This window comes from Protopterus annectens, chromosome 1.part2 (assembly GCF_019279795.1).
Source record: "Protopterus annectens isolate FY-2018-M chromosome 1.part2, PAN1.0, whole genome shotgun sequence".
NCBI lineage: Eukaryota > Metazoa > Chordata > Ceratodontiformes > Protopteridae > Protopterus > Protopterus annectens.
In genome coordinates this window covers 389,355,329-389,377,400 of record NC_056727.1, presented here as the reverse complement: position 1 = coordinate 389,377,400, position 22,072 = coordinate 389,355,329, and the positions used below count along the sequence as shown (strand labels likewise).

At 38.8% G+C, this 22,072-nt stretch overlaps 1 protein-coding gene across 1 annotated transcript in view; it reads right to left on the bottom strand.

Moving 5' to 3' along the window:
* The window catches only part of PLCB1 (phospholipase C beta 1), a 4,354,095-nt gene that overhangs the window by 1,296,582 nt on the left and 3,035,441 nt on the right, over nucleotides 1-22,072 (bottom strand). The window contains exon 13 of the mRNA XM_044056572.1: nucleotides 10,464-10,548. Within this exon, the coding sequence (XP_043912507.1) occupies nucleotides 10,464-10,548 (85 nt within the window). The remainder of the gene's footprint in view (nucleotides 1-10,463; nucleotides 10,549-22,072) is intronic.

Genomic DNA, 22,072 nt, shown 5'->3' with positions numbered 1-22,072 from the left:
GGCACAGTAAACTAAACCTTAAAAAGGGCACAGTATACTCAAATCAAGGGGTGGCGTAAGCCATACAGAATCAGGCTAGGCTTATAATTGCCCCAGAGCAGATAGCCTAGTATGAACCTATGAACCTATGAAAAGAATACAGGGCTTAAGTAATATGTCCTATACAGGCCACCTCAAAGTCATATCCCTGTATTCTGTCTTCTACAGGCTTTTGAGGGGAGATCTACACCTGGCATATGAGGCATTGTCAGTCCTCACTCTGATGGACCTCCTGCATATCCACAAAACAAACAGCACCAGAATTACCCATTCTAAAGACTTAAACCTTGCTTATGAGATAAATAGGACCTGCTGTACAGATAGATATGTATCCCAGAGACTACCCCATCTATGGAAAAGGCTCCCCATCCATGTGAAACAGAGTTCCTCCCTAACCCAATTCAAGTTCAACTTGGACAACTGGATGGGAAACTGGAACTTCATCCCTGGTTTGGCATCTATGTCTATAATGCAAACAGGTAACCTGTAAATGGTTCATCTCCCAGGCCCATGCTTACACTTATCAAATGTGTCAGAACTTGTTAGAGATTCGGGATGCATGGCTAGGCTTAAAAAGGCACTTGTGGTCTTTAGCCTAGTAAACACCTATGGACCTATAGTGATATGACTGTGGCTTGATGTACTTGACTCCGTTTCGTGACTTCATTCACTACTAAGCATCTACTTTCATCTATCCTATACGCCTTGCAACACTGCATGCTACTTCTGCTAAGGTTTTGGGGCTGATTTTGCATGTCATTAGCCTTTGATGGATGTGTGTGTGTGTGTGTGTGTGTGTGTGTGTGTGTGTGTGTGTGTGTGTGTGTGTGTGTGTGTGTGTGTGTGTGTGTGTGTGTGAGTGTGTGTGTGTTGTATGATAGCTCTAACATAGCTATGGGATGATGCACTACATGACTTCTATGTACCTCAGTGGCTTGTACCTTCCTACTATATTGTGTTGTTTTTGTTTGGTAGCTGCATATAACAGGTGCTCACCATATCACCTTGGCAACTAGTAGATTTTACATCCTATGTCAGTTGTTCTTGCAGTGTGTCCACAGATACCCTGTTTCTGCCCTTGTAAACATTGCTATCTCATTAGCTTGTAAAACATATGTTGATAAGGTAAATGTTTCATTAGTAAGTTGCTCTTTCTCCTGAGAAATGTGACATCATCCACTATGATATTCTATATGAACAAGAAGCACATTATACACAGCCATCCACATAGTGAGCAGTTTCACAATGCTACTTCATTGGCATATCCATAACACCGTGCTGTACTCCTTTATCTAGATGCCTTATCTGCCTTGCATAAATACACACACATATAATCAATGTTTGCCATGTTGCAGGATGGCATAGTTGTTGCTTTGTGGTAGAAATTCAGTACTGCCCTATATGTGTTTCTCTGGGATATGTATATGGCACCTTCTACTGAGGCACACTTTCCTATATTTATGTGTTTTTACTTGGAAGTTCTTTGAGGGCTCTTTAGATGCAAATGATATTCCCTGATTGATGGCAGCATCATCTGTTTCTCTTTATGTTATGCCTTCCATTGCATTGCCGTGACAGTGTTTGTTACATATGTGAACTGTCTTGCTAAAGTGCCACTGTTAGGAAGTGTTGGGAATGAATTTGCTTAGGGCGTGATTCTGTTGTCTCTTTACGACACTAGTAGATGACCTCTGGTGCTGCATGGCTTCTCATTTATACAGCATTCTTCATCTTGATATTTCTGCTGCTTGGTTTGGTGTGTATACTTTATCTTTTTTGATATTATTGATTTGCTTGTTTGTATGCCTTATTTAATCCACTTTGCTTTTCAATCTATCTTCTCTCAGCACTAAGCCTTTACTTTTCTATTTCTATTCTATTTTTTATTTATTTCACTGAACACAGCCAAGACTGGCCCTACTATACAACTGAAGTTTAATTTCTCTTTTTGTGCCTCTGTGAGGCTGACTACAGACTTCACAGTCCTTAATGGAGTGTCTTGTTCTTTTGTTCTGCTTACCAAAGCAGTCTGCATGTTTATCACCCACGGCCCAACATCTTCATGTGACAATGCAGTAGCTATACCATAGCATGGTCTGCAATGCTGAGATGCAGATTGCATGCTTCTTCCTGACAAACCCTAACCTAGTGCTGCACACTACCTGCCACCTTGAGGAGCATGCTGATTGGTCAGCCCTGCTGCAGCTATCTCCTGCTGTCTAGTAAGAGGTGCCCAGGCAGCATAACTAGTCACTTCCCTCATTTCACAATGCACAAACTGACAAGGGCCTCATCCTGCTAGTTAGGTCCTCCATCAGGAGGCCCAATAGCCATACTTGCATTACTGGGACCACCACTAGTGAGCCGTCCTTTAACATAAAGAATCTGATTTAGGGCAAGCTAAACTTGGTTCATTGTCACACTCCTTTCTAAATTGTTCATGTTTTTTATCTGCTTTGTGCAATTTTCATTTATGAAAATTGCTTCTGAAAAAAAAATGTTAGACAATGTGATTAAAGTGCTTCAAAAAGGTATTACTTGTATTCATTTTTGTCAGGCGAGTATTGCAGAGATTATTGGCATTCATAAGACTTACAGAAGAATGTACATTTTTAGTTTTCTCTAAAGAAAAGAATGCAGGATACACAAACAACATTTTATAGAAAACAAGTTCATTCAATCTGCCCTTCACCCTACCATTCAGTCATATTGATATCATTGTGAGACAGCTAGTTGTGATATTCTGAGAAAATCTCCTTCTAAAAAATTAAATCATTTATCTGAAGGTGCAAAGGATGTGATAAAAACTATTTCTAGTCATAAATCAATCAGACTTATGAAAGCTGATAAAGAAGGCTTTACAATCATAATGGACCCTTATAATGACAAAATGTTGGAACTTTTGAATATTGAGCAGTTTTGTAAAAAAAAAAAAATCCATGAACATGACACATAAAGAATAAAGGCAGGTTAAAGGAAGAATTATCAAAGCCACATATGAATATTTTGTGGTATGAGACCCTGTTATTATTATTACTTTTGGAATTCCAAGCATTTTCAAAGGAGAACAAGATCTCCTATCATGCTACATTGTATCTACACAGCATATGAAAGTAGAGTATGTGTATACTTTCATTGATCAGGGCCTAAAGGACGTAGTAAGTAAAAGTCCTTCATTTACTAGGGATTCCTTTCAGTTCAGAGACAGTATGTTGACTTTTGTTACTTATGAAAATGACATTTTGATTGCTATTGATGTAAAGTCATATTGTTTTATGATACCCCATGAAGTGAAAAATTAAAGGGTTTCTAACATATTATTTTGTGATAACAAGCATAGTATCAATGGTGTTAGTGTTATAGAGGAATATACTGATTTATCTTAAAATATAATTACTTTTTATTTAAAAAATGATTATTATCAGCAAACAAAGCATGTAGTCATGGGGGTAACAATGGCCCATAATTTTGCAAACCTGGTCAAAGCCCATTGGGAAAAGAAAATCCACACAAAAAAGAATGCGTCCAAAATGTTAAATTTATACAACGTTTAATGATAACCTGTTTTGATTACTGAGGAGCTCAAATGAGGGGTTGTATTGTTTTTATGGCCATTACTTCTGAAACTCAGTTTTTTCATGACTTGAGATACAAAAAGTATCATAGTTTTATAATGGATGGCGCAGTGGTGCAGCGGTAGCATTGTCACCTCACAGCAAGAAGTTCTCCGGTTCCCTTCTTGGCTGTGGTGCTTTCGGTGTAGAGTCTGCATGTCCTCCGTGCATTTGTGTGGGTTTCCTCTGGGTGCTCTGGTTTCCTCCCACATTATAAAGACATGCATTTGGAGCATTTCTTCCCTGGCCTCCACTGAACATTGGCTTTGTTCCAAGTCAGACTTTCCCAGTTAAAAAATGTCAAAAAAATAAAATAAGTTCATAGGCAAAGACGAGGCCATTTTAAGCTTAGCCAATTTTTTGTGCTTGATTTAACCCATCCCATTTAGTTAGAGATTGGTCTTATCTATCCCTGGGATCTTACCAAAGATAATTTGAAGGGACCTATGCATGGGATTAATTTAGAAAATTAATTTAGAAAATGCCTCTCTAGGCAGTCTTAGTGTCAAATTTCTGTTTCTTATCCACAGAACCAAGTTGTACTATGGACAGGGATGAACTTTGTTTTATGTGAATGAATGAATGAATGAGGAGTCTGTTCCACAGCGGTGGTAACCTCTGCAAGATATACTTGTCCCTCCGGACCATTCTCTTGATGTTGCCGAAGATGTTTAGATACCTTGATCAAATATTTCTGATGCCATTTGACTTGCTGATGTGCAGTAAATCTATCACTCTGGACATAATCCCTTTGTTTATAAGCTGCACATGACAGTAGGGCTTTCTTAAAACAATAGACATATTGGTTAAAAGTTTCCAAACAACTGGGTCAACTCTTGAGATGCATTGTCAATGTGTTAGTTCCCTGGTTGACAAAAGAAACATACAAAGAGGGACAATTGCAATATAGGCACTGGAAGCAACATGTTATGCAAATATGTCAGGGATGCGCCAAAATTCATTCACAAAATGATACATAATTTAAAAAGTTTTTCCTGAAGACAAGGTTGTAAATGAAAACAAAACAAAGACTGTAAAACAGAGACCTACAAATGTCATCACTGCAAGATGTCTAAGTTCATCAGTGAGAGTCTCAATATATATTATACCTACATCCATAGCTATAAAGTCCTATGTTTTTTCAGGTTATTATAACTGCACCTAAGAGTTTGTAGTGTACATTGCTATGTGCTTTTCATTTGATTCTTTCTGGGAAAAACTAACTGAAAATGACCAGCATTATGAATATAACTTAAGAAAACTTGTCTGTTTGCAACAGCTTTAAGAAATTCTTGTTTTTATTTTACACTGTGCCCCAGTCAATATGCGTTGTGTAAGGAGTGAAGCTTTGCTTGAATATTTAGAACATCAATGGTTATTAAAAGTGGATGTTTCAAAAAAAGTAGACTGATCAACTCTGTTGATTTCATGTGTTTTTTTAAAAAGTAAAGAAGTGTTTAGAAACATGACAAAGACATAGGGTTGTGGTCATGTGACAAGAATATGCGATTTTTGTTTGTGTTAAGTAAGAAGATATTGTGATTGTATGCATTAGTTTGATAAATTCTTTGCCTTGTGTCATTTGCTGGAAATGAAAATAACTAATACTGTTTTATTTTTATACACTGAACATATTCAATTTTAATTTAAGTGATATAGTCAAGCATGCTTCAAGTTCTTGTTTTTTGAGAAGTTTTGTTTTGATTGGTGTGTTGTTTCTGATATGCTTTTAGGATTGCTTTTGCATGTTGTTAGACTTTGTGGGATCTGCATTTGTGTGGTGTATGATGACTCTAAGCCAGTTGTGGAAAGACACACTATATTACAATCATTCCATATGAAACAAAATGTTTGAACTAGGATTCCTAGATATTCCAAGGCCATTGAGTCATATAACCATTCTCACCTTTCCAGCACTCTTCCACAGGCTGTACCTCCTTTCTCCAGGAGGGCCATTCCAGTCAATCCCAGAGTAAGTTTGTGGATTCCTATCCAACCACCTAGGTTATTTTTAAAAGAAAATGAGGACTTGTGCTACTTAACATGCACGGGAAGTTTATTCCAGAATCTTTGGAGGTGTTAGTTTATAATGCTCTCCCTACCATGTGTAATTTATCTATTTATGAAAAGTTGGATGGTGTTTTTTCTAATAGGTTCATAGGTGTGTACCAGGCTAATGGCCCTGGGGCCTTTACAACCCTAGCCATAGGATTACCCTGGCATCGTGCCACCTGACCTTTGTTCCCAGTGCCTCTGTTGAGTAGAACCACTGGAGTTATCCCTGGGGTGAATTTTCTCTTGAAGAGGGTCAGCAAGGTGCTCTGCTTGACATGTATGGGAAGTCTATTCCATAGCATGGGCAGTCTCTGGGTTATGAACCTGTCCCTCCAGTACGTTCTGTTGATTGTGGTAATGAGGTTGAGGTCTCTGGAGTGTGTGGTGCAGAGGGATTGGGATTTCTTTAGATGTAGCATTTCTAACAGGGCTGAGACAGACATGGCTTTGTAAGCCAAACAGAGATTGTCTCTAAGTAGGTGATATGAGACAGAGAATAGTTGGAGTTTTTTGAGTTTGTCCATATAGGACAAGTGTTTAAGGCCTAGGATTCTCCTTGTGAGGTACTTTTGTGGCCTCTCCAGTTGTTGCAGGTGCCTAGTGAGGTACATGCCAAATGGGGAATTGTACTCAATGACTGGCCTAATGAGGGAAGAGTAGAGGGAGACAATGACCTCTTTCTTTCTGGATGCAAAACCCTTAGTAATGTGTTGTGTCACATAGAAGGACTTTCTGTCCACAGTGGCAATGTGGTGATCAAAAGAGAGGTTGCTGTCAACCTGTGTTCCTAGATCTCTTATAACACCTTCTGCATTCAATGGACTACCATAAATGTGGTAATACATGGGAACCGGGTTTTTCCCAAAGGGGATAATGACACATTTTTTGGCACTGAGATCACACCATGGTTCTGACACCAGTCTTTGGTCTCAGTGAGGCCATTCTGTAGGACGTCAACATCACTTGGGGTGTTAATAATAACTCCCAACTTGCAATTGTCTGTGAACTTTGTCAGCCAGCGTCCCTTCATGTGGGCCTGGACTTCAGAGAAGTAGATACCAAACAGGAGAGGACCCAGGACCAAACCCTGTGGGATCCCACTTGTGACTAGTAGGCAATCTGACTTGATGTCAGCTACTTTCACACTGTGGGTTCTATCTGTGAGCCAGTTTGCAACCCACCTAGTAATATAGGGGTTGATGCCTAGCTTAGTGAGTTTTTCTATGATTCCTGAGTGGGGAATGGTATCAAAGGCCTTGGCCAGATCAAGATAGGCTGTATGAACACCTTGCCTTCATCCACAGCTCTGGTGACTGACTCAAAGAAGTCGACCAAGTTGAGCAGGCATGATCTACCCTTCACAAAACCAAACTGTGTGGGATCCAGAGTTTGGAGATTCCCTATATCCTTGTTTATTAGGTCCATGATGATGCTTTCCATAGCCTGGCATATCAGACTCGTCAGGCTAATGGGGCAATAGTTCCCAGGGTCCGTAGTCACTCCTCCTTTGTGGATAGGGATGACTGTAGCAGTGCACCATTTGGTAGGGACAAAGCCAGAGGCGAGGCTGTGATTGAACAGGGCACAAGGTGAGGTGCTAGTTCACTCTGTAGTTCATGTAGAACACAGCCAGGGATATTGTCAGGTCTTCCCATAGAAGCTATATTATTGTCCTTGGACAGTACTGTTTTAACCTGTGAACCAGTAATACTGGGTACCTGGCAATCTACTGGTATTGTGATTGGTCCTTTGGGGGAGGAGAGAGGGACAAAGTTGGCACTGAATCTGTCGGCCAGTATATTGGCAATATCTGTTGGCTCGGTATAAGAGGTACCTTTGTGCAGTAGTTCAGAGCAAATCTGGGTATTGCCATGGAGATTCTTTACATAACTATAGAAGGCCTTGTGGTTGTCATTATTATCTGCTGCAATTCTGTTTTCATAGCTAGCTTTAGAGGATTTGATGAAGGATCTCAACTTTTTGTTGAGGCTGATAAGGGAGTTTTTCCAGTCTTAGGAATTCACCTTATTCTGCATCAGTTTCCTCGTTCTGTTGTAGAGTTTGTTTATGGCATGGGACCACCAGATTGGCTTCCTTTTTTTGGAGGAGAGCATCTTGGTTTTATTGGGTATGGCGAGATCCATGCATTTGTGTACGTGTTCATACAGTGCATTGGTGTATGATTTGGCAGTCATGTAACTATTCTCCATTTGCATTGGTGCTGTGAAGTTAGCCTCCTCAGTTTTTAGGAGCCCAAAGTTAGCTTTGGAGAAGTTTTTCATGGTGGTTACCTTTGTGGGGGGTGGGAGGGTGGAGGGGGGTGGATTTCCAAGGTGATTAGTTTGTGTTTGGATCTAACCAGGGAGGAGCTGACTATTGGTGTAGAGCAATGGTCGCTCATGTTAGTAATGACTAGGTCAAGGATGTTGCTACCTCTAGTGGGCTAAGAACGAGCTGGTCCAGGGCATTGGAATTAATGAACTTCAGCAAACGTTGGGCAAGTGTATTGGTACATGAGTAGTTTTCCCAGTTAGTGGAGGGGTAGTTGAAGTAGCCTAGTATGAGAGTGTTAGGCTGTACCCTAATATTCTCCAGGGTGCTTAGGAATGTGGAGTGTGAGTCTTGCAACATGGTTGGGGACCTATATCAGGCTATGACCTGAATCGCTGTCTTACCCAGTGTTAGCTGCACCTGAAATATCTCTGATGCATTACATTGGGCTACCAATTTGGAGATGTGCACATCCTTTATGGATATGGAAACACCACTGCCTTTGGAGCTTTGGTCCAAATTCTAGGGCTGAAAGTTGTGGAAATGGTTATAGCCTGGAAGTGTAAGGGTGCGTTATGCTGCCTTGAACCAGGTGGAGAGATTTGACTTGTAGAGATACAGGAGTACCAAGACAACAGGGTCTCTAATAATGCTGCAAGGCAGGCGGAAACCTTCCCTAGAAAGTCTGTAGGACACCAAATAAAGGGATTTGTACCATGTCTTTTGTAAGCGACAAGAGAGTCTTGAAAATGTGTCCCATGCTAACACCTGGCTTTTTATGTTCAACTGCATGTTCACCAGTGTAACCTGAATATCTCTCAACCTCTTATTGCAAAAAGTCTGGACAAAGCCAAAACTAATTAGAGGACAAAGGCTCCAAATCAGGTCTAGATTTTAAATATTGCTCTTATAAACTTAGAAAGTTGATCAGATAACAGGTTTGCTTTATAGTGCATGTTCTAAAGGATACAAAGTTTGAAACTTGAAATGTCTTGTCATTATTTATTGCGTTCAATAATTAATGATTTGAAAGAAAACCACAAAAAAATGAGGCTGAAAATGTAGACATTCTGAAATTTCTAGACAGTTAAGAGGTAGTCCATTCAGCAAAGGCGATTTTCTACTTGCTATTCTACCACCTGTCCAAAATCCAAGTTCTGTACACGGGGTTCTGGATACAAAGTCTAACTATGCTACTTTCTGAAAATGCCATAATCAGTAATATGAGTCCAAGAAGTTCAACAATTAATGCATAATGGCAGCAAAATAAAAATGTCTGTCAGTCTATCTATCTATCTATCTATCTATCTATCTATCTATCTATCTATCTATCTATCTATCTATCTATCTATCTATCTATCTATCTATCTATCTATCTATCTATCTATCTATCTGTCTATCTGTCTACTTATCTATCTAAGTCATTTTTTTCAGGGGGTGTTCATCTACCTGCATTTGCCAGTGTGAGGGATTGAATATCCACAACCCTGTACTTATTTATACTAACTCCAAGGTTACTATACCTCAGAGGAGGGAGACTATGATGCAATAATGCAGTCTCAAAATCAGTGTATATTTCATGCATATCCACGTTTTATTTTCACTGTCCTGTGGATCACAGTCCTAGCACATGGAATTTTAATGTGCATTTCTCTGTTACCTACCTTGTAATACAGTGGGGCTGATGTAGTACTGTATATTTATGGTTCTTTCTGAACCACGGGCCATGGTATTAGCACGACAGCAGAAGTATGCGTGTGTGTGTGTGTGTGTGTGTGTGTGTGTGTGTGTGTGTGTGTGTGTGTGTGTGTGTGTGTCCGCGCACATTTATTTATGTATATCCTTTCGAATGGTGGAGCTGTACATCTAAAAACATTAACAAAGTTTCTTGAATCTGAAAAATAATTTCTTCTTTGAGGAAAATGTCATATATCTAAAACAATGTTTGTTATATTTATGTAAGTTAATATTAATGAAGCATGCATTTAACATCCAAGTAATCAGTTACTTGGGATGCTAAATCAAATAAAAATAACCAGCTGAGTAGTCACCAGCAATACCAGCCTACCCAAAAGTAAAATGAAGTGCAAAAGCAGGAATTAGAACTACTTGTTTCAAACATATGGGGTTATTCTGCTTATACACATGGGCCTGGAAGGATCCTGCAGCATGTAAGTGTGGCATTCTTTGTTATTTGTGATGCACAGGTAAATGCGTGTCTCATCACACATAGATAGATAGATAGATAGACAGACAGATAGATAGATTAGATAAATAGATTTCTACAAATGTATAGTCACACCTTTCACATCATTTGACACACATCAGTATTCTGGCACAATATTAGTCATCATAATAATTTTTTATTAAAGCATCCATTATGAAACATGCAGGAAGCTTTTCTGTGTACAGTCAATAAAACCTAGCCATTGAAATTCATATACTGCATGTTTAGGAACTGATAAAGTTAAAACAATTACTTACAGGGTATTTTTCTAAAACATCTGTAAGCAAAGCATCCCCGAATATTGTTCTGCAGTATTCTGCCATCTTTGTTTGCTGTTTAGGTCTGGGAGAAAATGGAAACAAAACTGAATCACGCTTAATTAAAAAGAACACATGCAACACAATAGAAAAGGTTCAGAGTTAAACAAGAGTGCTTAGTTACGGCTGAATAAAAGTTTCAAAGATATTCATTTTTCTCAAAGATGAACATTAATTCAAGTTAATGGTTTACAACAAACACTATTGAGATGCTTAGCATATTGCAAAAGAGTTAAATATTCAAAGGAGAAAACTGGCACTGTAAAAATAGTATAAACATTGACCATTTAAAATTAATTAAATAATTACAACTTTTGTGCCACAAGAAAACACTTGATGTTAATGGACTCATTTAGACCCGGAGCCCTATTGGCTCAGAATCTGATCTGCCAAATAGATTCCCAGCACTCCAACAATGTTTTAATATCCCCATTAAATAAACTATCTTGAACTTGATCAATTATTATTTTGAAGTAACAGCTGATTATATTCAAAGACGTTTTTCTCTGTTAGGCAGTTTTTTATTGGACTTATTTTGTCAAGAGAACTTAGATTATGAGACTTAAAACTTTTTGTGCGTAAAGCAACCCAAGATGGCTACACTCTTTGGAATTCCAAAGGTTCACAAAGATAGGGACAGACCACTATTTAGACCAATCATTTCAGCTGCTTTTTATAAGACAGAACCTATATAAATTTGGCTTGATTATGCCCTGAATCCAGTAGTACAAAACACACTTTACTATTTAAAAGATTCCTGACATTTATTGGAACTGATGGTTTTGGATAATGAAAATAGTTTTATTTTTGTGTCTATGGATATCATATCTTTATATATGTGCATTCAACAGGAAGTGGGTATAGAATATGGAAGATATTATTTCACCAAATTCACTGACTTTGATGATGTGAAAATCTACATGGTATGTACACTGCTAGAGATAGTTTTAAAAAACGTTTTTGTTTTACCTTTTTGGGAAAACTTTATAAGCAAACATCAGGGGTGGCCATGGGGGCTAGGGTCGCCCCTGCTTTTGCCAATTTAGTTATGGCCATTTGGGAAGATAAGTTTTTAAGAACACAAATTTTGGCAGAAAACATTTTATTTTATCATTGTTACATAGATGATTTGTTTTTTTTTTTCCTATGGGAAGGTAATATTACTAAATTTGACCAATCTGTACATTATTTAAACAGTAGAAGAAAGAAAGGCAGGACACTGCTGTACAAACTCCTTTTTAATATACCAAGTAATCCACAGGTTAGCGCTTTCGGGATGAAACCCTTCTTCAGATTATTTAAACAGTATAACAGAGTTTTTGAAATTCACAGTCAGTGGGTCGGGTGATTCAGTGAATTTCTTGGACATTCACATGACTTATGACAAGACAGCATGGTCATTTATCAGTAGATTTTACCGGAAAGATATTTTTGCTAATCAACATTTGCACAAGGACAGTTTTCACCCTCTGCATATGAAGAGGTATGTAGTCAAAGGCCAACTCATTAGATTGAGCAGGCTTACCACTTTAGACAAAGTTTTTATAGAGGAAGCTAAATAGTTAATGGAGTTATTTACTGATTGGGGGTACAAACTGACTGGCTGGTCTCTATTTTTGAGGAAGATGTATTGCTGAGGTCTAACAAGGTGAGGCCAATCCTTTTCAGAGAATGCTATCATGAAGGACTGATTGTACAGCGGGGTGTGGACTGTAGATCGACAAACCAGAATAGCTGTATGATGGACTTTGACCAATCCCAGAGAGAGAATTTCAACAAGGGACATTGGATGGCCAAGCTGGTCTAAGTTTAATTTCGACCAATCAGGATGACTTTGTGTTTGCCTTTCCTACTCCCATTTCTAATGAAATGTGGGTTATTAAAGATATTATTTTAAACAACTGGAAGAGTATTTTGGGTAATGTTGATTTAAACACTACTCTTGGGAGCAGACCATTATTTACATTTAAGAAATCATGTAATGTAAAAGCTATTTTAGAACAAGAGACAGCAGGGAAACATCATGTCATTCAGCATGCCACGGCTGGAACTTTTGGCTGTGGCAGATGTAAACAATGCTGTTTTATCAGCAACATGTCTACTGTGGTCTTTAATAATTTTAACATGGTTATTAACCCTCCATTCAGATTCTATTGTGAGTCTAAGTTTATTGTTTATGTGGCCTGATGTGATTCATGTGACTCATTTTACATTGGGAAAACTATTAGATGTCTAAGGAGGAGGGTTTATGTACAACTACCGGCCATTAAGAAGAAAGATTTGAGTAATGCTTTAGCCAAACACGCTGTAAATTGTACAAAATTTAAGAAATTTATTTTTATGGTAATTGATCAAGTTCAAGATAGTTTATTTAATAGAAATGTTAAAACATTTTTGCTGTGCCGGGAATCTATTTAGCAAATCAGACATTGAGCCGATTTGCATCAACTGTTTTCTTGTGGCACAAAAGTTGCAATTGTTTAATTAACAGTATAAACATATGACAGTCTGCAAATACTAAGCATGCAGCAGTGGCAAAAAGGTAAAAAAAGAAAAAAAAAACATGCTTTTAAAGAATGATGGGGTCTTTCTTTATTTTTACACTTGTACCTCTGCTAGAATTATCAGGTGTTCCTTCATATTCTGCACGCACTGCATTATGTTTTGTACATGTGTTGCTTTTAGATATTTTATAATCTTTAATCGATCAATTACACTGAGTGCCACATTCCAAAAGACTTCGCTCAGTGTAAATGACTTACTCCATTATACTCCTGTCCTGATTCTAAAAGATTTGTTCATAGGTTCATAGGTTCATAGGTTCATAGGTTGGTCCTAGGCTATCAGCCCTAGGGCCTATACAAGCCTAGCCATAACAATTCCCTGGCTATTTCTTCCCACATTATTTACTTTCCTGGACCCCTGTCTAGCAGGGTGACTGACGTGATCCCTGGGGTGAATGTCCTTTCTCCCATCCAGTCGTCAAGGTTCTTTTTGAAGAGGTCCAAAGAGGCACTCTGCTTGACATGTATGGGCAATCTATTCCAGAGTCTGGGGAGTCTCTGGATCAGGAACCTATCCCTCCAGCATGTTTTGTTTATTGTGGTGACAAGGTTTAGATCCCTGGAGCGTGTAGCTCTGAGGGATTGGGATTTCTTTAAGTGTAGCATGTCCAACAGCTCTGGGTTTGACATGGCCTTGTATGTTAAGCAGAGATCGCCTCTGAGTAGATGATATGCGACAGAGTATAGCTGGAGTTTTTAAGGCGGTCAGCGTAGGGCATCTGCTTTAGGCCTGTGATTCTTTTAGTGAGGTATTTCTGAGGCCTTTCCAGTTGTTGCAGATGTCTTGAGAGGTACATACCAAATGGGGCATTGTATTCTATAATGGGTCTAATGAGGGATGAGTACAGTGGGACAATGACCTCCTTTTTTCTGGATGAAAAGACCTTCGTGATGAGGTGTGCCACATAGAAGGATTTCCTGGCTGTTGTGGCGATGTGGTTATCGAAGGTGAGACCACTGTCCACCTGTGTCCCCAAGTCTCTTATCACACTTTCTGTGTTTAGTGTACTGCCACCTATATGGTAATTCATGGATACATGTTTTTTCCCAAAGCGGATAACAATACATTTCTTGGCATTGAGATTGAGGCCATGGCTCTGGCACCAAGCATCTGTTTCTGTAAGGCCCTTTTGTAGAGTATCCACATCATTTGGGGATTCAATAATGGCTCCCAGTTTGCAGTCATCTGCAAACTTTGTTAGCCAGAGTCCCTTAGTGTTGACCTGTACTTCAGAGAAGTAGATGCCAAACAAGAGCGGCCCCAGGACTGAACCCTGAGATACTCCACTTGTCACTTGTCTGGAGCTGGATTTGGAGTCAGCTACTTTTATAGTGTGGGTTCTATCAGTAAGCCATTTAGCAACCCATTGGGTGACATAGGGATTAATGCCCAACTTAGTAAGTTTATCTATGATTCCAGAGTGGGGATGGTGTCAAAGGCCTTGGCAAGGTCTAGATAGGCTGTGTGGACCACCTTACCATTGTCCATGGCTCTGGAGACTGATTCAAAGAAGTCAATCAGGTTCAGGAGACAAGATCGGCCCTTCACAAACCCAAACTGGGTGGGGTCCAGTGTTTGAAGGTTGCCAATGTCTTTGTTTATAAGTTCCATGATAATACGCTCCATGGCCTTGCAGATAAGGCTTGTCAGACTGATGGGATGGTAGTTTCCGGGATCCAAGGTGGATCCCCGAATGTGGATTAGGATAACTGTAGCTCTGCGCCACTCAGTGGGCACGAAACCTGAGGTGAGGCTATGATTAAACATGACACTTAGGTGAGGTGCCAGTTCATATTGTAGTTCATGTAGTACACAGCCCGGGATGTCATCTGGTCCCATGGATGCTGTATTCTTGGCTTTAGAGAGTGCGTTTTGTACCTGTGTGGCCATTATTACTGGAATTTGGCAATCTTCCGGTATTGAGATGGGCCATTTAGGGGGTGAGAGGGGGTGAAGTTGGCACTGAATCGATCTGCCAGGATATTGGCAATATCCTTTGGATCAGTATATTTAATGCCATTCTGTTTTAGCTCAGAGCAGATCTGAGCATTGCCATTTAGATTTTTGACATAGTTATAGAATGCTTTGTGGTTGTCTTTGGAATCTTTGGCAATTTTATTTTCGTAACTAGCTTTGGAGGATTTTATGAGGCATCTCAGTTTCTTACTGAGGCTAGTAAGGGAGTTTTTTGCATCCTGGGATTTTCCTCTTTTCTGCAAAAGTTTCTTCCTTTTGTTATAAAGTTTGTTTATGGCAGGGGACCACCAGATTGGCTTCCTTTTTTGGATGAGAGCATTTTGGTTCTATTTGGGATGGCACGATTCATGCATGAGTGGATGTGCTCGTACAGTGCCTTAGTGTAGGATTCAGCAGTTTCAGTTCCCGTCTGCATGGGTGTCATGAAGTTTGTCACTTCTGACTTGAGTAGCATGAAGTTGGCTTTGGAGAAGTTTTTTATGGTGGTTTCTTTACTGGGGGGTGGGGGTGGGATGTGGATGTTAAGGGTGATTAGCTTATGGTCAGACCTGACTAATGAGGGGGTGACCATAGGTATGGAGCATTGATTTCCCATGTTGGTAATGACCAGGTCTAGGATATTGGAGCCCCTGGTAGGACTATGGATTAGTTGATCCAGGGCGTTGGAATTTATGAATTCCAAGAACCGTTGCGCAAAGGTGTTGGGACATGAGTAGTTTTCCCAGTTAATGGCAGGGTAGTTAAAATCACCCAGTATTAGGGTGTTTGGTTCTATCTTAGTGTAAGTGTTCTTGGTTCTTGGTGTAAGTGACTTACCTCAGTGTAAGTAAGGCCTATCTACAAATAGATTTACACTGGGGTCAGATTCCAAAAGACTAGCTTTTGGAGTAAGTCATTTACTCTTGTGTATACAATGAAATGAATTACGATTGTGTCTTGCTGATCAAAACTCTAATCAAAAGCAACTTATTATGTCTTCTCAACATATTTGCCAAGATTACCTTCTCGAACTTCATTCTCAAGATTAATTTCTTGACATTCATGTCCTGAACACTTGATAAGTTACTTATGATCAGAAACCCGAACATACTCCTTTATGTTATGTACCTTTTTAAAGCTGTTATGATTGGGTTTTGTGCTGCAGTATACACAATAGCCTCCAGAGATTAGTATTAGAAGGGCTTTAACAAATACAGAAGCTGTCAATATAATATGCAAATGTGGCAGAGTAAAGTATTAACAGTTTTAACACTCATAGAATGTGATACTTTGTTTCCAACTGCTACCTTTGTGGTATTACTAAAAGTATTAAAGCATTCAAAGCTGTAAAACAATTTGTGTTACTTTCCTTTTATCACAGAAATGTTCTCTGATCGTAATTATATGTTTTGTGTTCTCAATGTGGGCTCCGCTCTTCAGGTGAATTTAATAACATCCATATCTCCATATCCCTAACATATAACAAAATGATTTTGTTCAGAAATTTCATCATAATCAGCTATAAAGCACACTAACACACAGAACTCAATATATATATATATATATTTTATATATATATATATATATATATATATATATATATATATATATATATATATATATATATATATATATATATATATATATATATATATATCTAGATTCACTTTATAATCCCAAAATTCTGAAATACCAAATTTCAGGATATCGAGATCATAAAGCCAAAACACCACAATACCGACTGCCCATAATCGCGAAATTCAAAATCCCGACACTTACATACACACACTCACATACAAACAACTGCCTCCCAGACACAAGCAAAACTAACCTACTTATATATTCTAACTCCGAGACCGCACAATCACACACATAAAGGCAATTCACACCCACACATTTCACAGCCCCATGCACACACAAATCACAACCAAAACACACACTAACATACACTACAGCACATAACCTACACACTCATACAAATTTACCTGCACTTACATCCATTCATACACCGCAACACCAGAAGCTCCGAACTTCGGTATTTTGAATTTCGCACTTCTGGTGTTTCGCGATTCCGAGCATTCGGTATTCTAATCTCGGTATTCTGAAATTCGGTATTTCAGAATATCGAGATTATGAAGTGAACCCATATATATATATATATATATATATATATATATATATATATATATATATATATAAATACACACACACACACATATATATATATATATATATATATATATATATATATATATATATATATATATATATATATATATATATATATATATATATTTACATACTTACACGTGGCTCTCCTATGAAACCTCAAAGTGAATATTCCAAATAAATAAAATGTCAAAAACAAATACCTTAAACACCTAAAGGGCAAACGTTTTGATTGCAGGTATTTTTGTGGGAGGGATAAGCCCCATGAAACACCACTGCAGGTAAGTCCGTCACATTCTCCAAGCTTCTAGCTTTCAGCTCCATATTTAAATAAACATAAAGTAGAGAGAAATGAGTCAACCCCAGTAAAGGAAGCATTGCTAATGCATACTTACAAATCATACTAGCAGGAACTTCCTATTGAAAATAGTGATTGGCATTCTATTTCTCAGCATTGTGCACCTCAAGCAACTGATAGGCAAGCAATTACATGTCATTCAGCTGTGGATATGCACACAGACACACTTGCACACACAGCACACACCCTTTTATAATAACAAATCTGCATTTATTCATTTTAAGACAATACAGGCATTTTTGCTTAAGGTATAATATATTTTTTGTTATGCTGGAAAACTCAGCCATCTGCAGAAATGCAGAACACATTGCTTCTAGAATGGTACATTATGCTGCAAGAAAGCTTTTTTCCCATATAAATATGTTTAATGTACAGTGCTGTAATGTAAAAGTGATATGTTTTCATATATCTTATACATAGAGATAGATCTGGCAAGATGGACTTAAGAAAAAGGTGGCAGAGTTGCAGTTCTATTCTCTAAACAGCTCTTCTTCCACCCTCCACCAGTCACTCTTCCAAACTCCCAACTAGATGAAGTTCTCATTGTCACCTGTAAATTGAATAATCACAAAAAACTAGCAATTGCCTCCATCTATATCCCCCAGGAAACAACATCCCTATCTTAGAGCTTGTTCTCTCTTGGATCTCTCAGACTGCCTCATATGAATCTGTTATCTTGGGTGACCTTAACATCGATTGGAATGCCCTTGATACTGATTCCCCTAACACCTCCATTAATCTCTTTGGCTTCTCCCAGCTAATCTCTGCTCACAGTCATCTAAATAAATAAACCAACTCTGGCTCCACACTAGATTGGGTCCTTACCTCCAACCCTAACTTCTACCAAAACCCCTCCACCCTACCTGATACCCTAGTGACCACCATCCCACCTTCATAATTCGACACTCACCTCTACTATACAAATCCCAGCAATACAAAGAGTCCCATAAACTCTCAAACTTTAATCCAGACACTTTCAACCACTCACTCTATACAATTAACTGGTCCTTCCTCTATGACCTTCCCCTGTAGAAAGCTGTCCTGGCATTTAACAATATATTTCTACACACACTTAACTCCCTGGCCCCCATCAGGAAAATAAGAATCAAAACCCAGTATGCCCCTGGCTAGCACAAGCTACCCATAAACGTATGCAAATGAGAGATGGTGCATGGGAAAAATGGAAAAAATCTAATACTTTCACTGATCTTCAGTCCTACAGAGAGCGTTGTAACTTAACTAAAAAAGGTCACCCTTGACGATAAAAAATATTTCCAAAAATATATACATAATCCTCACTCCAACCCCTAAATATTCTGGCAATCAGCAAATAAATGGCTCTATATCAGAACGTCGAAGTATTAAAACGTTGAATGTTCTGATATTGAACACTATTCAGCGAATGCTAAGAATAGCGAAGCTGCAGAACAGCGAATTCTTTACTCGGGAAAGAATTTGGTTGGCCGTTTCTGTGGCTTCACTATTCTTAGCACTGTGGTAGAAAGTTACAGGTTGGGTTCATGTAAGTGGGCGATTATTTGTACGTTAGGGTTAGGGGCAGGTTAAGTGAGTTAGGGTTAGGGCACAGGTTAGGCGTGTGTGCAATAGTGACATACTTTAGGGTTAGGGGTGGTTTAAGTGAGTTAGGGTTAGGGTGTGGGTTAGGTGAGTGTGTGATAGTGACTGAGCTTAGGGCTAGGGTTTGGGTTAAGGTAAGTGGGTAGATAGTAGCGTATGTTAAGTTTAGTGTAGCGTTATATATAGGAGTCTAAGTGTATGTGTGTGGTTGCTGTTTGTTTGATGTGCTTGTGTTGTGCATGTGTTTCGGAACAGCAACTTTTTTCCATGGGAAAAAATTTACTGTTCTGAATGTTCGATATTTTCATATTTAGATGTTTTGGGGCTGATGAAATAGCATTCGCTATTTTCATCTTTCAATAACGTGATATAAACTACAACGTGCTGGTAGCCCCTCATCACCTAATCCATGCCCTAACTGCTTTCTCACTGATAGTGCTACCTAACTTAATTCTTTCATAATTGACTCTATTCACAAACTAATTAGAAATGACACCATCACTTGCCCCAGTCCTCTTTCATCAACCCACCCAACCCCCTTGTCTCTTAAACCCATCCCCACAACTTATATCAAGTCGCTCCTTAGCAAACATAAAACATACTCTCCATCAACTGATAACCTACCTCCTCAATTTCTAAAACTTGCAGCCAATTCTATCGCATACCCCATCTCCAGCTTAATCAATAGGTCAGTCAAAGAAAACACTGTACCTAAAATCTGGAAGAAATCTCATGTCATACCCTTACATAATGTGGCAACTCAACAATCTCTAATTTCAGTGCCGTTGCCATTCTATCTCCTCTGTCAAAAAATCTATCCACAAACTGCTCCTTGATCACTTCCTCCTAGAAAGTCTGTTTACCCCTACACATCATGGTTTCCACCCAATTCAGAGTATAGCTACTACTCTGATATCATTCACTATTTCTTTTGCAAATTCTCATGATAACAAGCTAATCTCATGTTTGTTTCTGGACCTCTCCAAAGCCTTTGACACTGTTTCCCACTGCTTGCGTCTGTCCAAACTAGCTACGCTTAGTCTCTTCAACTCTGCACTTTCTTGGTTTTTCAGCTATCTTTCAAACAGATCCCAGACAGTTAAATGGAAATCTTACTTTTCTCCTTTCTTACCAGTACAAACTGCGGTACTCCAAGGCTCCATCCTTGGACCCCTATTATTTAATATCATTACTATAATCTATACTCTTCTGTACACTCACATCTGTCATGCAATATGCTGATGATTCCACCTTTATATCCTCCTCCAGCAATATCACCCGTACTCAGTTGAAAAATTACTAACTTCCAACCAATTGCTACTTAACCCTAAGAAAACAAAACTTCTCCTATTCCTCACTAAATCTCGCCAACATCATACCTTTACTGTCTGCTCCCTTAACAATACCATCATCTCTGTTGAACCTCACACCAAATTGCTAGGAGTTATTATCAATGACCAACTAAAGTTCGATCTCCATATTCAGCAATGCATCAAAAGGCACATCAGAATTTAGGCCTGTTATATAGGCATAAAAAATGATTCACAGATATCGCTGGACTCTCTCCTGCACTGATGTCGTTAGTAAGAATTACACATAATGCCGACTTGCTCCACATTGTGACAGTTGGGGGGTATGCATAATTGCTGCACTCAAACATAGTGGGAATTTGCAATGGCTGTGTCTAAGTGCAGCTATGGAACCATCCAGAGACAGTAGTTATGCTTAGGAAAAGCAGTCTAAATTCTCTAGGAAGAATTTATGAAAGTGAAGTGATAATGACATGCAAATGAGCCATGCCTGTAAATTCTGTGATTATCGTAAGTAAATGTGGCACCTATCTAGCCATGGTGTAATTAGTATTCACTTTTTATGTGCAATGATGCTGAGTCCACAAGCCTAACAAAAAAGCAAAGTCACACCTTCTCTATCTACTTTGCAATCCATGAAGATGCTTGCTGTAGGTTCATAGGTTGGTACTAGGCTATTGGCCCTATGGCCTATACAAGCCTAGCCATAACAATTCTTGGATATTTCTTCCCACAATATTTACTTCCCTGGACCCCTGTCTAGCAGGGTGGCTGATGTGATCCCAGGGGTGAATTTCCTATCTCCCATCCAATCGTCAATGTTCCTTTTGAAGAGGGCCAAGGAGGCACTCTGCTTGGCATGTATGGGCAGTCCATTCCAGAGTATGGGGAGTCTCTGAGTCAGGAACCCATCTCTCCAGCATGTTTTGTTCATTGTAATGACAAGGTTTAGATCCCTGGAGCGTGTGGCTCTGAGGGATTTGGATTTCTTTAAGTGGACCATGTCCAGCAGCATTTTGTAACCTGCAAGTACATATTTGACCAAAATTAAATTTGAGTCTCACTCATTACATCTAACTTTTTCATTCAGGATCACACTAAAAATCAGATAATTGTGTTACAGATGATTTCTGAGTTGTGGATTGTCAATTACATGGTAATATGCATTGCGATTATGAAGTTTTTTGTTGTAAATTTTCCCTTAAGGATCTGGTGGTATTTAGGTCACTGCATGTCATGAATTACATCAAATCAATTTTCTGTTACTGTCCAACTTTCTTTCAGTTAGTTCTCACTTTTTACTGTCAACAATGAGCAAGGCTCAACTCGGTTTACAATTGCGGAGCGAGGCCAAATGGCATAAGTTTAGAGCTGATTTAAGAACTTCATATGCAAATGAGGCAAAGCAGCACTGAATTCTATGAATCGTATTGCTGTGCAAGTGTGTTTGTCTTGTAATAGACACAAACTCATGCAGATAGTCAAGGGCAAGCTGCACTGATGGGAGCTGAGCTTGTGAAAATAGAGCATCTCAATCTCAGTTTAATATGCTATATGATTTACGTGATATCTATGCATTTATAAGATCATTAATGACCAGTTTAATGAAGCAG